General features: G+C 24.2%; 3 protein-coding genes across 3 annotated transcripts in view; 2 read left to right on the forward strand and 1 right to left on the reverse strand.

The window, feature by feature from the left end:
- The window catches only part of LOC126898627 (pseudouridylate synthase RPUSD2-like), a 138,999-nt gene extending 133,884 nt beyond the window's left edge, over positions 1–5,115 (forward strand). Inside the window, exons 11-12 of the mRNA XM_050672875.1 lie at positions 1,445–1,722; positions 3,467–5,115. Of these exons, the coding sequence (XP_050528832.1) occupies positions 1,445–1,722; positions 3,467–3,547 (359 nt within the window). The 3' untranslated portion in view covers positions 3,548–5,115. The remainder of the gene's footprint in view (positions 1–1,444; positions 1,723–3,466) is intronic.
- Positions 5,116–5,852: 737 nt separating this feature from the next.
- Positions 5,853–9,590, reverse strand: LOC126898662 (PCNA-associated factor-like). The gene is made up of 3 exons (XM_050672927.1): positions 9,412–9,590; positions 7,170–7,292; positions 5,853–6,253 (listed from the first exon to the last, which is right to left on the reverse strand). Exons 1-3 carry the CDS (start codon positions 9,443–9,445, stop codon positions 6,066–6,068), a joined length of 345 nt encoding a protein of 114 aa, XP_050528884.1. The 5' UTR covers positions 9,446–9,590; the 3' UTR covers positions 5,853–6,065.
- Positions 9,591–11,117: 1,527 nt separating this feature from the next.
- Positions 11,118–13,524, forward strand: LOC126898663 (heat shock factor-binding protein 1). Its single transcript, XM_050672928.1, has 3 exons — positions 11,118–11,404; positions 11,840–11,906; positions 12,697–13,524. Exons 1-3 carry the CDS (start codon positions 11,309–11,311, stop codon positions 12,783–12,785), a joined length of 252 nt encoding a protein of 83 aa, XP_050528885.1. The 5' UTR covers positions 11,118–11,308; the 3' UTR covers positions 12,786–13,524.
- The last annotated feature ends 843 nt before the right edge of the window (positions 13,525–14,367 follow it).

Here is a 14,367-nt window from a genome sequence, read left to right on the forward strand (position 1 = left end):
AAGAAAAAATAGTTAGTGAATTTACTGCAAAAAAATAATTAAATTTTAATTAAAATAACAATACTTATTTAATTTAATAATGTAATTTTTACTTAAAACAAGTTTAAACGGTGTACTACTTATCTCATATTCAATAAAATTTAAATCACTGATATTATTACTTTTATTGTACGACTTATTTTTTTTTTATTTTCGAACATTTCAACTTGGTGCGACATTAATTATTTATAAATACTCACATGGCTTAATACGACACGTAACCATTAGGCACACTTTGCAAGCAGTTCTAAAAGTTGATCAATACACACCGCCCTTACTTACACGGTACTTACAAAACGAGAGCAATTTAATATCACGTTTCATCTTAAAACACTTAGAGAAATAGAATAATAAATCAGTTATCGGTCAAACGCAAGTCGGCGCTCTCGATAGGCAATATACTAACTCCAGAGCGTTGATTAAGTCGTTCGCGTTCTAAATGATATGTATCTTAAAGTGTATTAGAACTTAATACTGCGTAGTTTTATTGCCCGCCGGAACATTATTACCCAATAGCGACCGCTTTAATGTCGTTATTGCAGCTGACTCGCTCTACAGAATCAACGGGAAAAGAATTTCGATACAAGCAGTTTTTAGATGCAAAAAAATTGGATTTCAAGAGACAGATTAACTATTAAATTCGAAACGCGTTGTAACTCGATGGATTTATCGTCAGACAACTCCGGTTGAGAAGCTTGAACAAATATTTACAGTAAAGGTTCTCAAAGAGTGAATTCGAATGGCGAGATTTGTATTATAATAGTAAAGTTTTAAGTAAATAATTTCCGTAGCAATCAAAATTTTAAACACTATTTATGACACAAATTACGCATCGATCTATCGTAATTATTGTGGTTTCGATTATATAAATCAGCAAATGAACAATTACAAAATAAATGTTAAATTTTGAATTCAAAGGAACCATAACTTATTGTTGTGGCTCTAGAATATGAATTATATTCTATGATTTTAATTCATAATATATTTTTTGATGTCAACAATGATCAACATTTAATTTTTTAATTAAATCTGTAGTTATTTTCCAAAAACACTGATATTTCAATTTAAGCGATTTTTAAAGAGAGAAAAAATAAATATTAACTTACAAAACGACATTTTTGGAATGCTTACAGCAAAACTTTCTTATAAAATTGACTAGTAATACTTTGACCCACAAATTATGACGGAAATTATTTTCTTATACACGTGTAACAAAATGGATATTTGGTACTTATGAAAATAAACCAAGAAAACATTCTAAAATTTTTAGTTGTATCTTACAAATAACTATTTCACCTAAAATAGTCTTTTTAACCCCAATTTTTCTATACCCCTTTTTAAACACTATCTCTTTTGAATTTGTTTACCATTAGCCTCAACACGAGCATGTTATATTTTTATCTAGATTTGAATAAACTTCAAGAGTCAACTACGAGTAGTGAACAACATCAGTCTCGGGAAGGCAAAACAATACTACCAATTGTAGACTCGAAAACCGCAATTACACAACACAGACTAGATTCAGGACTGAACGCATCGACTCAGACAGAACAAGATGTGCTAGACAAAGAATACGATTCTGAGAAGATCACGTACGATCCTCACTGCTACGAGTGTCGTGTTAAGTTCAGAGATCCAAAGCCAAAAGACCTCGTGATGTATTTGCACGCTTGGAAATACAGTGTAAGTAAATACAGTTCTTTGATTTTGTTCGTTTCAAATTCAGTATCATTATCATAATGATTCTTGAATATTTATGCGAGAAATTGAATAATAATATAGTAAAAACAAGCACGATGTAATTATAATAATCGATATCTACTAAACTTAAATGAATTAAATAGTTGTTAGTAATATTTACATATAATGTTAGTCGAATTTTTTTATTTATAAAATTAACAGAAAAAATGTATAGTGTTAAAATGTTACTTCAATATTTAAATAAAAATATTATCATGGTGATCAAGTAGCTTATTAAAATCTTCTAGAATTTTTAACCAGCATTTTTTATTGTATTAGTAAGTTATTTAGAATTAAATGATTAATTTGTTAATTTTTCAATTAATTTATTCATCGCTATCTTGTTAAAAACAATAAATTTCTATAACAACACTTGGAAAACCATACTTCATTAAATTTTTTAAGATACAAAATTCATAATTTTATAACCAACAATAAATTTTTCATCAATAATTCACCTAAAAAAAACTAGAGGGAACTCTCGAAAACGTAGATGCGACATTATAGTGTTCTTTAACTATCGTTATAGTGAGTATTTTTTGTTTTAAGCCCTACTAAGCACGTGGCAAGATATTCGATATTTTAATGTTTTGTTATTCCACTTGTTAACTCTTTGCAACAACCACAGCGCACGTTTTCATTCAAATATCAATAGTCTGTATTTAGACTTCCACTGGTCTTCTACCATGTCTTTATTGCACAACGATAATTTTTTCTTCAATTCATATCCGAGTTCTTTCTGTAATACAAGTATTTGTTTTACAAACCAAAAGTAGACTTTCTACGCATAAAATTAAAATTCGTAAACATATTTATAATTTTTTCTGATATTATCACTAGTTAATAAAATGAAAAGCTTAAAAATACATTAATAACAAATTTAAAATATTTAACTTTTGGGTACACAAAACAATTAACGCTATCACAAAAATTTCACATTGTATTACAAATGAATCATAGTAAATTCGGTCCGTTTAAAAAATAAAACACCTTCAAGGGATAGATCAATCTTTTAAAATTTGATACATCAGCATTACAATTAAGAATTATGATACTGACAACAAATATTTGTTTTTAGTAAGAACCCTTAAAAAGTTGGTCTTTTTTTCTCATTATATTAAAAAGTTCTTCCAAATTTAATGCTTGTTCAGATACTTAAATTAATATTATCATTATACATAACAGTTTATTCTTTCAAATATTTTTCCAAGAAGCTGCCCCTCTTTTAAACTTATTACAGGTTGAAACATTAAAATATAATCAAATTCAAAAACTTTTTCGATTGTATTTATTTTTAAATAACTGGTTCCATTTCGATGTTTAGATCACAACGCCTGTGAATCTGATTTCTTTCATTTATACAAAAATGTTTTGCTTATCTTAGAAAATGTATTTTGATATAGAAATAGAACTATTTAGATCCATTCAACATCTGACATCGTTCTGATTTCCTTTGTTAGTATAAAACTAGCTAATTTTAATAACTAGTATCTTTTTAAAAATTAGATTTTAAAGTACTATGAGTTGAACATTCTAATTTTAAATTTTACAATAAATTTTTTTATTGTAAAACATTTAAATATATTAAATTTTTACACCAACTAAATGTTTTATTTTTGTCTACTTTCACACATTTTCAATAAAATTATATCACTCTGACTCACAATATATTTTTTTTTACCACTAGGGGCCAGGATGGAGTTACGAGACAACACTTCCAGTATGGGCCAACGTTGACTGGAAAGAACCAAATGACAGCAAATCATAGTCATTCCTCAAAACTGTCAGTTACAGTTAAACACATATAATTATTTAAATTGAATACCGTTTAAAACTATACACCGGAAAATTCGTTCGTCGTAGTACAATCTATTTTTATAATTTTACATAACATCATTTATATAAAAAAAATTCTTATGCACGTTTTTGACGGATCACACAATTATTTTTTGAATACTTATTACAACATTAATTTTATTTGGACTGTTTTTGGTCATAACTTATCTATTATGTTGCCTTAAACCTTGAAAAATATTATCAATATATATGATATAAATGAATTATAATAATTTAAATATTTGTATTAAAATTAAAAAAAACTAGAATTACTAATTTCAATTATATCTATTTTTTGCTGAAATTGAACGAATTTACCGGTATAATCATATTGTGTTCACTCATATATATATTCATAAGAGTGTTCAGTTTTTTTTTAATTGTGATAAAAAAGAAAAGTGTGTTAATCTTCATTGCGATAAATGTTGTAATATTTCTCCAATTACTTTATTCGTTGGATAGTGTATAATTGATATGAAAAATACTATGACAATTATTATCAAACTATTAAGCTCTCCCGAACTTGTGTTTCTATATGTTAAGAAAAATTATTCTATTGTGAAATTTACTGTCAAGTTTGTTAACGTTTTTACCGCTGAAACGTTAAACTGTGTGTGTCATGTATATTTTTACAGTAAATCCGACGGCAAAACTTTTATTTAGAAGAAGGAAAACTTTTAACATAACATTCAGGGTTTTTTTATCGGTAAATTATTATATATCACACGTGTACTATATATGGTCTATTTGCGTAAAACAATTTGTCTAGTTTACCTAATGGTCGAAAATGATGTGCTTTTTTATGCTGTACGTAAAACTCATAACACAATAGTTTAACTATTTATTATAAAATATATTAAAAATGCAAATTCATCTGTCTATTTTTCACTGTTTGATATTGAACATAAAATTTATCGACTATATTGAAATGATTTCATTGTTGTAATTAGCACTCTTTTTTAACTACATATTTATTATGTATGATTGTTTTTTTTTTGTTAGTAACTTATTGTTGATGGTAGTTATGTTTTTTCATTAGTTTTAAGTTAGCAGTTTCTACAGCGTCGCCTCGGGCAGCATATTTAAAGTAATTATAATATACTTAAGTTTTTTTTATAAAACTTTAATGAAATTTATAATTTGTTGAACTTGTAAAATTGGCGCGCGTGTATGAAATGATTTGTTGTCAATCTTGTTTTACCTTAAATAGTCTGTTAAGCCAATTAGTACCCAAATATGTGGTTTGTCAAAAAAAAAAAAAAATTATTGTTTTATTGTAATATTATATAAAAAGTTATAATTAGTGGTAGTCATTTCCATAATGTAGTGTTTACATTTATGATCTTTATTTTTATTATTAATTCATAAATTTATAAATTATAAAGTTTATATTTACCTAAGGCAAGCTGTTTTCGATTGGTATAATCGTTTGCCGCACCAGTGATTTATTTTCCAAATGTAAACCTAGGCGTTTATTAAACAATTTAATTTTTTCCCTTATTATTGTTTTGTATTAATAAAACTTCATAGTCATAAGGTTTAAAATTATACACCTGTAGTTACTATTTAAATATTTGATAGACATGTAAGCTTGATAGTGAAATCATTACATACGAGAGTAAATAAAAAATAAAACTGTTTAAAAATACCAAACTTTTATATTTGTTTTTTACCTTCACTTTTTTCTTCAATTCCTTTTGTTGAATACTTATTTGATCAACAATGGTAGTTCTTTAAATATTAGTAGTCCGAGAGTTTTTATTGATTACTAAACTATCACTAATAACTTTCAAATTAAACTGACAAACTTGAATATTAAAATTAATTAAATAAAAAATTTTAAAAATAATAAAATTTCATTATTATAAAAATATATAACTTTAAAAAAATGTATTTAAATAAATGACGAATTTGTTTTATCATATTTAAAATTTTGAGTATTCCGAAAACCTAAAAGTTTTTGTCAGTTCGCCCGTTTGTCAACGTCCCATAGAATTGAATCTCATATTTAATTGATTATTTTTATAAAATTTAGTAGGCAAATAAATATTGATGACTTTTATTAAAAAAGAATATTATATTTAAATAAAATCTTCTTTTACTCAAAAAAAAAGTACAACTTTCTTTTATTCTCTATTGATAGAGCGGTCTTCAAAAACAACAAAGAAAATTTTAAATATTAAACTGAAGTTTTATAACAAGAACGTCTCCTTTCTCAATATAAGAGTTGTTGTCAGTTTCAGTCGTAAAAAGTTTTTATTTAAAATAATAACTTATAAATATAAAATCTTAAATGTCACAAGACTGTGAATAGAAATAATTTTACCGCCTAGTCAACAATTATATAATTCTAATGAAAATAATTAAACATAAATTTCGATATATACATTATTTGTTAAATATAAAAATAATTATATCGGTTTACACTGCTGAAATAATAAACCCATCTGTCAATGTATTGTCTCTCTTGATCCTGAAGAACCAGCTGACAGTTCATAAGAATTGTGTTCTGATTTTTCTTCGTCTTTACACAGACCATTGGTCGAATTTTGATTGTTAGACATAAAAAAACACGTTATCTCCTTTTGCCAAGCTGGCGTTTCCCTAGGACACACTGGATTTCCTCCTGAATATTTTTCTACAGGACAAATAAAGTTAGGATTTATTTCATAAAAACAATAATACATTTTTTCGTTTTATATTCATCAAATAAACCTTACAAGCTTATGAAACCTTTCTATTTTAATTGAGACACATTAATTAAAAAAAAATTTGTAAAAATGTAATAATTAGTAATAACCATTGTAAAAATTTAATCAAATAGTATAAAATTACAGTTTAATAAAAACACGCCTTATCAAAATAATCATTGTTGATAAACTTTGTTTTTCTCCATAAAAAGGACAATGAGATAATACAAAAGAAATGTTTATTTATAAAAGTAGTATTTTTATAAATGACTTATTTAAATAATAAATCTTTTTAGTATTTAATACAGCTAATGATATTTTAACGATCGTCAAAAATGTGCTTTATTGTTGAGCAATAATAACACTAAAGGATTTATTCAAAGTGGAGTCTTTATAATTTCTATTATTTAAAACACGACGATTCTCACGGCTAAATAAATAATCAAAGTTAAACCTTCTTGCAAACAGGTAATGAAGTCGACAAAGTAAAATATTTTGTATGATTTCTCCAATTTTTGGTTATTATTTTAGCTGAAAAAATTGTCTTTATTTTTAAGTCTAGTAGTATCTTTCTGTAGGGAATTGATTATATTTATATTATTTTATAAAATGAATAATGAAGCTTCAAATTATCTAATCCAATATACTTAACCAAAATTATAAACATTTTAAATTTTAAGTTGAATTATATCATTACATTTTACTTTCCAATACTAACTTTTTCTATGGAAAAAAATAAAATCTCCACATTAATAAAATAAGTTGATTAAGATAATTTGATAGAAAAAATAACCAGTATTAATTCGTTATATTAACCGTGTTTAATGATACTTCATAAGTATAGCACTATTATAGTGTACTTACTTCCTTTACTGGGCGTTGATGAGTGATCATATGAATTGCTTGAGGAATGTGAAGCCGACGAAGACGATCCACCGGAGCTACTCGATTTTCCAGATGACGATTTTGACGATTTCCCAACGGAAACTGCAAACAAATAACAGAATTATTAGATGGAGACACTCACAAAATCAAAACATTTTTACTCGTTAGTATCGAGTAATTGTCGATTGTGATGATCGAATACACTCGTACATTTTATTCGGATTACCCCTAGGAATATTCGAATATATGAAATCAATTTTTCTCTCTTCTAGAACTTGAGTATTTTTAAATAATTCTGATTCTTATGGATTTTTATTATATAAAATATTTTTACTATAACCACTATAACTTTTTATTATAACCATTTTAACATACAAAGTGTTCAGTAAATAAGGAAACCGGTAAATTAAAAAAAAAATAAGAACAATGAAAACCTGTTTCACTTACTTAACACCTATATATAAACCTCCTAAAATGAAAAATGATTAGTTTTATAAGTTTATATTTTCCAAAATTAACATTCTACAGAGGCCCTTTATCACATGTAAGGGAGTCAATAATGGTTCTTAACTAGGCCAATGATGGACAGGACGGGTATTATGACCGGCTTGCACCAAAAACTAGATACCAACATTGAGATAAATCATAAGAAAAATAGGCTCCCTGGAGATCTAACCCGGGAATCCGTGCATCGAAACATACGTTTCTACCCACCATTTTATCATATAAACCTCCTATGAAATATTATTTATCAGCAGCGTGCACATAGATAAGAATTCAACCCTCTAATTGTCATGGTAAAATACAATTTTTAGAGGATATTAAACATTTTTCTACGTGTAACCCCAATATGAAAAAAACTAAAGAACTCGACTGCTAATTATTATCAACTCATTATTACCTATGATACTCAGACGCAACTTTTGGATGCCGGCGGTGAAAATTGGATATCCGAAATTTTTTTAATATAAACAGAGTTTTGAATTAACAATTTTATGAGGATTTTTAAGTCAATAAAATTTAATTAACGGAATTGCTGTTTGTGTAAAATAAAAAAGTTATCAAATATATTTTTATGAATATTAAATGCCTAAAAGATAATAAAAAAACGTACTTTGCTATTATATAAAAAATATTGAAACAATGTCACCATTTTTCAATGTGTCATTACGCATTAACATTACAAATGACAACATCTGAATAAAAATCCATTATTACATAATAAAACAATTTTATCCCATGATTTTTATTTTTTATGTTATTGTAACACAAATAGTTTTACATTTTATGTTATTGAACTAAATTTTTGTTGGTAAGCTAGAGTCAACTATAATAACAAAAAGTTTAAGCTAAAAACTTTTTTAATCAAACATTTATACAAAACCATACTTTTTTAATATCCATGGTGTAGGCAAAACAAAAACAAAGTGTCATATTAATTAGAGCTAGGAACTAAAATAATTTTAGTTTTTCGAAAATAAAATTTATATTTTCTTATAATATTTTTAAATATTATGAGAACCACCTTCAAAACCTTAACAAATTGTATATAGATGAACTAATTTACTAGATATTAGAAAAACTGTCAACATTTCATGTTACTTCATTTTCAAGTCCTATATATATTAAAAATGTATTAATTTTGTATGTAAATGCTGATTACAATATTATGTGTTGATTAAATAAATATCTATCGAATAAATTCAGAATTTGTCATTAAAATAAATTTATAGTTACTCATTAATCAATTATTTCGATTGAAATGTGAAGTCAAAAACATCTCTTGAAAAATAAATTTGATAATTGTTAACTTTTTAGCTTCACATAAACTCTAATTAATTTCTATATTAAAACGATAAGCTTGTATGAAAATAAAGGATCTCTAAATGTGCCTGTTATTTATTCATATACCTTAAATATCAATCATTCAAAAATATGTTCATTTTTTAAAAAAGCTTAAAGACTTATAAAATAAAAATCGACAGGCATAATTTTATAATATTTTTCATCGCCGAATATTTAAAAAATATTGATCAATTAAATTTTTGATGACCGCGAGCAGTTTTTTAAAAGAAATTTTTGTTAATGTTGAACATTTCGTCTCATTTACAAAAATTGTCTCTCTAACTAGTTCCAATTTAATACCATTTAAAATTTGCATAATTTTTTTTAACTTAATAATACAAAGCTATATAATTATATAAAACAATTTTGAACTTACCAACGTAGTTCATAGATTGCTTTGTTCTAACCATTGCTAATTTATTGAGTGTAATATAAAAATAATAATAAAATAGAATAATTTTTCAAATTTTGATCAATTGTAATTACAATAATGTTAGTGTAGGATCATTGTTAAACAGAATGCCAGACAGTCGACCGAATTATCCCATTTACTAATTTATGATTCTTATATTAGTTCTACATACTTTCATATATCTATTTATTTCTTAATGTTTGGGTTTTAACGGTCATAAATTAGCTATAATATACCTAATAACGAATAGCTTATCAGAAATACATAAAAATAAAAAACCAGTTATAGGTTTCATGAAAATTAAACAGTGATTGAAAATGTGCTATAATGGTTCAAAATTAATATCAATTTTTCAATGTTTAAATAAGAATATTTTTTTTTAATCTAGGATAAGTTAAAATATCAAAGTAATAATTTTACTAGTGTTTACTTATTTATTTTAACGATAATTAATGTAATTGTATCTTTCAATAAAAAATTGTATAATTGAAAAAAATATACTTTATAAGCAATTTAATCGTATTTTGTCTAAGTGATGTTAAAAATAGTAGATCTAAAGTTATTTTAAAATCTAAAACCTTAGGTTACAGTATAATGTATCTAAGTATAAAGTTCAATGGGAAAATTTTAGTTTTTATTCTTTCCAACATTCATAACATCAAGGTCAGATATAGGGAGGCTAGTTGGTCCTGGGAACCAGGGCTCCACTATAATGAGACACAAAACACGTTTCATCATGTCACTTTTTTTGCTTCATATTTTTCTTATTATTAAATACTAATTTCACTAATGTTTCGCTTGCCCTGGCCTTAGCACCTAAATATTATTAAAACAATTAACTTATCAATATACAGAAGAAGATTAAAAAGATAACGCCATGAACAACATTATACTTATAACGTTCATAAAAAAATAATTTTGTCAAAACGTAATCAAAAACAAAAAATACGTGATATCAAAAACGTAAAACGTCGTTAAACATAATAGAACTTACATGGTATAACTATACTTGTTTAGACAAAAATAAATTATTTTCAAACGTTATATTTAAAAAGAGTAAATTGTAATAAAAAAGTAGTTATTTGCCCATATTAATTAAAAACTGTGTATGGTAGTAAATTACGTTTTAAGTCTTATTAACGTTAAACGTAAAAATGTAGTAACGTTAAAACATTAAATGAAACATTTTGTTTTAATCTAACCCCTATGTATAGATATTATGCTATATAGGCAAACCATTTTTGTATTATTTTATTATACTTTGAAATTTGTATTTTATGTAAATAAAATTTCTATTTTGGACCACTTTGAGATGCCTTAAGTCTATCACACTCAAAACTACCGTTACAATTTGATATAAATTTTGAACTTATTAAAAAATGTATATATACACCATTGACTAAGATATTATCTAATATCTTATTTCATGATATACACTTTTAACGAGTTTAAAAATTATTATTACAATTATAGTTGTAATAATATAAATATAATATAACTGTAATAATTTTAAGTTCATAATTAATTTTATTAATTATATACTTTCATTATTAATCTTACATAAATTTATGTTACTCAATAGAATTAGTCTTTGAACATAAATTTTGGAAACCCCTGTACCAACGGTTCTATCTTCATATCTTTGTTTGTTATGCGCTTTATAACAGTATGAAATACTATTTTTCAACGTGGGAGAATTATAAATAATTGATAACTAATCGTTCGTCAAACTATTAACGATTTGTTTGACACATTATACTTTTTCTTATTTTATTTTCATTTCAGTATCTGAAAACTCTCACTCTTGTTACCCGGTATAGTTAAAACAAAATATTGTTTAATAAAAATATTTTAAGTTACTATGAGTGAGAACAATCAAGACGTGAGTGTCTTAAAAACTGAGGAGAATAATGAAGATAATATTGACAAAAAATCGTTGGATGAAATGAATGATCACGTGAGTAATCTTTAATACGTAAATTTGAATTTAGTACCGTCTAATTAAATTAAAAATTTATATATTGATTACCAAATGTATGTCTATTGTACCTGTATTTAGTATTGAATATAGTCTAAAGAATAATTATTTGAATTATGCAACAAATTTGGCTTTTTTCTAAAGAGCAAAAAAATATTGCGTTTTAAATTTGTAAATATATAACTAAAAACTTTTATTGATTACAAATTATGTTTTTATCAATATTTTGTTTTTTTAATTTTTATTGAAATTATTTAACTAAAAAAACAATTTTCACAATCACAAAAAAATTACAGTTTTTTTTTTGCCATGTACAAATTTTCAATGTAAAAATATTATTTCATGTTACTTTTTAAATATTAAAAATGTTAAATTGCACTAATGTTTTTATCAATTCTTTTCTGTATTTTTCAGATTCAAAATGTATTACAGCAAATGAAGGACAAATTTCAAAATATGTCTGAACAAATTTTATCAAAAAATATCCTTTTTTTACCATTTTTGTTTTAACAGTAGCTTATTAAACCTGATGATAAATTAAGCAATAGCTAAAATATGTATTTTATCAAAAAGATTTATCACACAACTCAAAATTTTCCATTTTTTTTTTCATTTTGCTTAAAACTAATTTGTCATTTAATAGTACAGAATTGTAAGTTATATATCACCTATTTTATTTATGAATTATGTTCTTCCTAATTCTTCCCAATTAGTTATATATTCTTATGAATGTACTAAATCCTGAAAAAAAAATGAATGAAAAATGATTGAATATAAATTAAACAAATGAACTATTATTACTGTGAAATAATTGTTGTTTGAAAATAACATTTTCATTATATATACACAGTGTTTCAGATCTTACTAACAATGCTTATAAATTTTGATATGGTTATCATTTTGCTGAAATTTTTTTAAAAATAATTATTGTCCTAATACACTACCAGAAATTTTTTAATTATATGATTTTCTATTTTATAAGTAGTGATATATGTATGTTACCATTTGAAAAAAAAATTGACATACCTATGCAGTGCTATACTAGTGAAGAGTAAGTGCTTTAGGGTGCCAAATTTGCATAAGATCTATTTTGTTTAAAAATATATTAAATAAAGGCACCAATGACAGTTATCATGGCACCAACTCTAAAACATATAATAGATATCTAAAAAAATATTTTATAACAGATTAATATATCATGAACATGTTTAATATATAACATATGTAACTAATAATATATTTATAACTAATTATCCTTAATTGTTACACACTAGATGATATGGGATCACGCATTGATGATCTAGAAAAAAATATTTCTGATTTAATGAACCATGCAGGCCTTGAAACACCAGATAAATGATGTTTGCAATACTATTGTGTAACACGAAATGAATAGGTACTTGTATGTTTGAAAAAGAATTGTAAATCTTCATTTGTGTGAAAATTTTACTATTTTTAATTTTTACAATGTAGGCATAAAATTAGAGTGGCCACTATTTATTTAAGAGAAAAATGTTTGTTCAAAACTTGAGAAACTGTCCAGAAATTTGTTGCTATAGATTTAAAAAATGTCTAAAAAATTTGATCTTTATACAACTTCTATTACTAGAGTGTGCATAATGCTCAAAGATTTAGGAAAATATGAAAAATTGTAGTTTTTTGTATTTCTTGGTTGCAATTCTATTTCACAGAAAATGTAGTTCTAACTAATATTAAAATATTGTGATTTCCTAAAGAAATGATTTTTTTTATTTGTTTTCATAAATTCATTACATTATGGTTCAAAAATTATTAGATTATTAGCAAAAAAATTAAGGCTACCTTTTTTTATAACTTATTTATTACAAACTTTTCATTAATGATTTTTTATTATATAATTAATTTTAACTTTAAAAAAAATAATTTCAAAAAACAGGAAATTTTCTATAAAAAAAAATGAGTATTGCCAGGTTATTATTAATTTGTCTACAAAGTATTGACTATAAAATATTGTAAACAAATATTTTTTAAAGGAAATTATATAATCTAATATATTAGTTAAAATTTGTCCGAAAATGAAAATTGTACCCACAAATACAAAAAACTACAATTTGATTGAATTTATTTTTAGATGTATAGAAACAAATTTCAATGAAAGTTAAATAATAACGCTAACAGAAGACTATTAAAATTGCCCTACTATATTATATTTCTCTTTTTGTAGATTCTATATTATACTCTTATTTTTAAATGATATTACTCATCTGGAATTATATCTATGAAGAATATACTAAATTCTCATTATCATGTTCAAGATAAAATTGCTATAGAAAATTAAAATTTACAAAGAATAATAAATATTTTAAATTAATAAGTTATATTTGTAAATAATTATTTCAATGTCAAAATGTTTGTTTTTTTTTTTTTGGATAGAAATTTGTCAAACCTAATATTGTTTTATTCTTATTTATTTTAAAATGACTGATTATTTTAAATTAATTTGATGGAATTTAAGCAAATTGTTGTTCTATTAAAAAAGTTTTCTAAACATAAATATAGTAATAAAAAAAAATTAACCTTGATAGTTATTTATTAAAATCTTAAATTAGAATTTTAAAAATGTGCTATATTATGAGGTAATTTGCATTTTGAAATTTGTGTAAACTTGGCAAAATTAAAAAAATATTTATTTCTTTTATTTTTTATCTGATAGGTTATAGCTACTGTATTACGCATAAAATGTTTTGGTATATAAATTTGCTTGTTAATAGATGTTACCTTATCCCTGTAATTGTTCTATTAAAATTAATAAGTTTAACTAATAATTCTTTTAAACTTTGAAATATGAATGAACTGTGTATTGTATTTACATTAATTTATTGTAATTTATATATATACATTTCTAATATGAAGTAGAGAATTTACTGATTAACAGAATTAAATTCTTAAGGAGTAAAAACTCT

Source organism: Daktulosphaira vitifoliae, unplaced genomic scaffold, assembly GCF_025091365.1.
Source record: "Daktulosphaira vitifoliae isolate Bord-2020 unplaced genomic scaffold, ASM2509136v1 Scaffold_2, whole genome shotgun sequence".
In the NCBI taxonomy this organism is placed as follows: Eukaryota; Metazoa; Arthropoda; class Insecta; order Hemiptera; family Phylloxeridae; genus Daktulosphaira; species Daktulosphaira vitifoliae.

What these genes read in the sequence shown, in the direction of transcription:
- LOC126898662 (XM_050672927.1), bottom strand. Translation starts at nt 9,445, where the DNA reads ATGGTTAGAACAAAGCAATCTATGAACTACGTTG. An exon ending in GCAATCTATGAACTACGTTG is followed by an intron (nt 7,293 to 9,411) that starts GTAAGTTCAAAA and finishes ATTTGTTTGCAG; the next exon opens with TTTCCGTTGGGAAATCGTCA. An exon ending in ATCAACGCCCAGTAAAGGAA is followed by an intron (nt 6,254 to 7,169) that starts GTAAGTACACTA and finishes TTTGTCCTGTAG; the next exon opens with AAAAATATTCAGGAGGAAAT.
- LOC126898663 (XM_050672928.1), top strand. Translation starts at nt 11,309, where the DNA reads ATGAGTGAGAACAATCAAGACGTGAGTGTCTTAAAAACTGAGGAGAAT. An exon ending in TGGATGAAATGAATGATCAC is followed by an intron (nt 11,405 to 11,839) that starts GTGAGTAATCTT and finishes TGTATTTTTCAG; the next exon opens with ATTCAAAATGTATTACAGCA. An exon ending in TGAACAAATTTTATCAAAAA is followed by an intron (nt 11,907 to 12,696) that starts ATATCCTTTTTT and finishes ATTGTTACACAC; the next exon opens with TAGATGATATGGGATCACGC.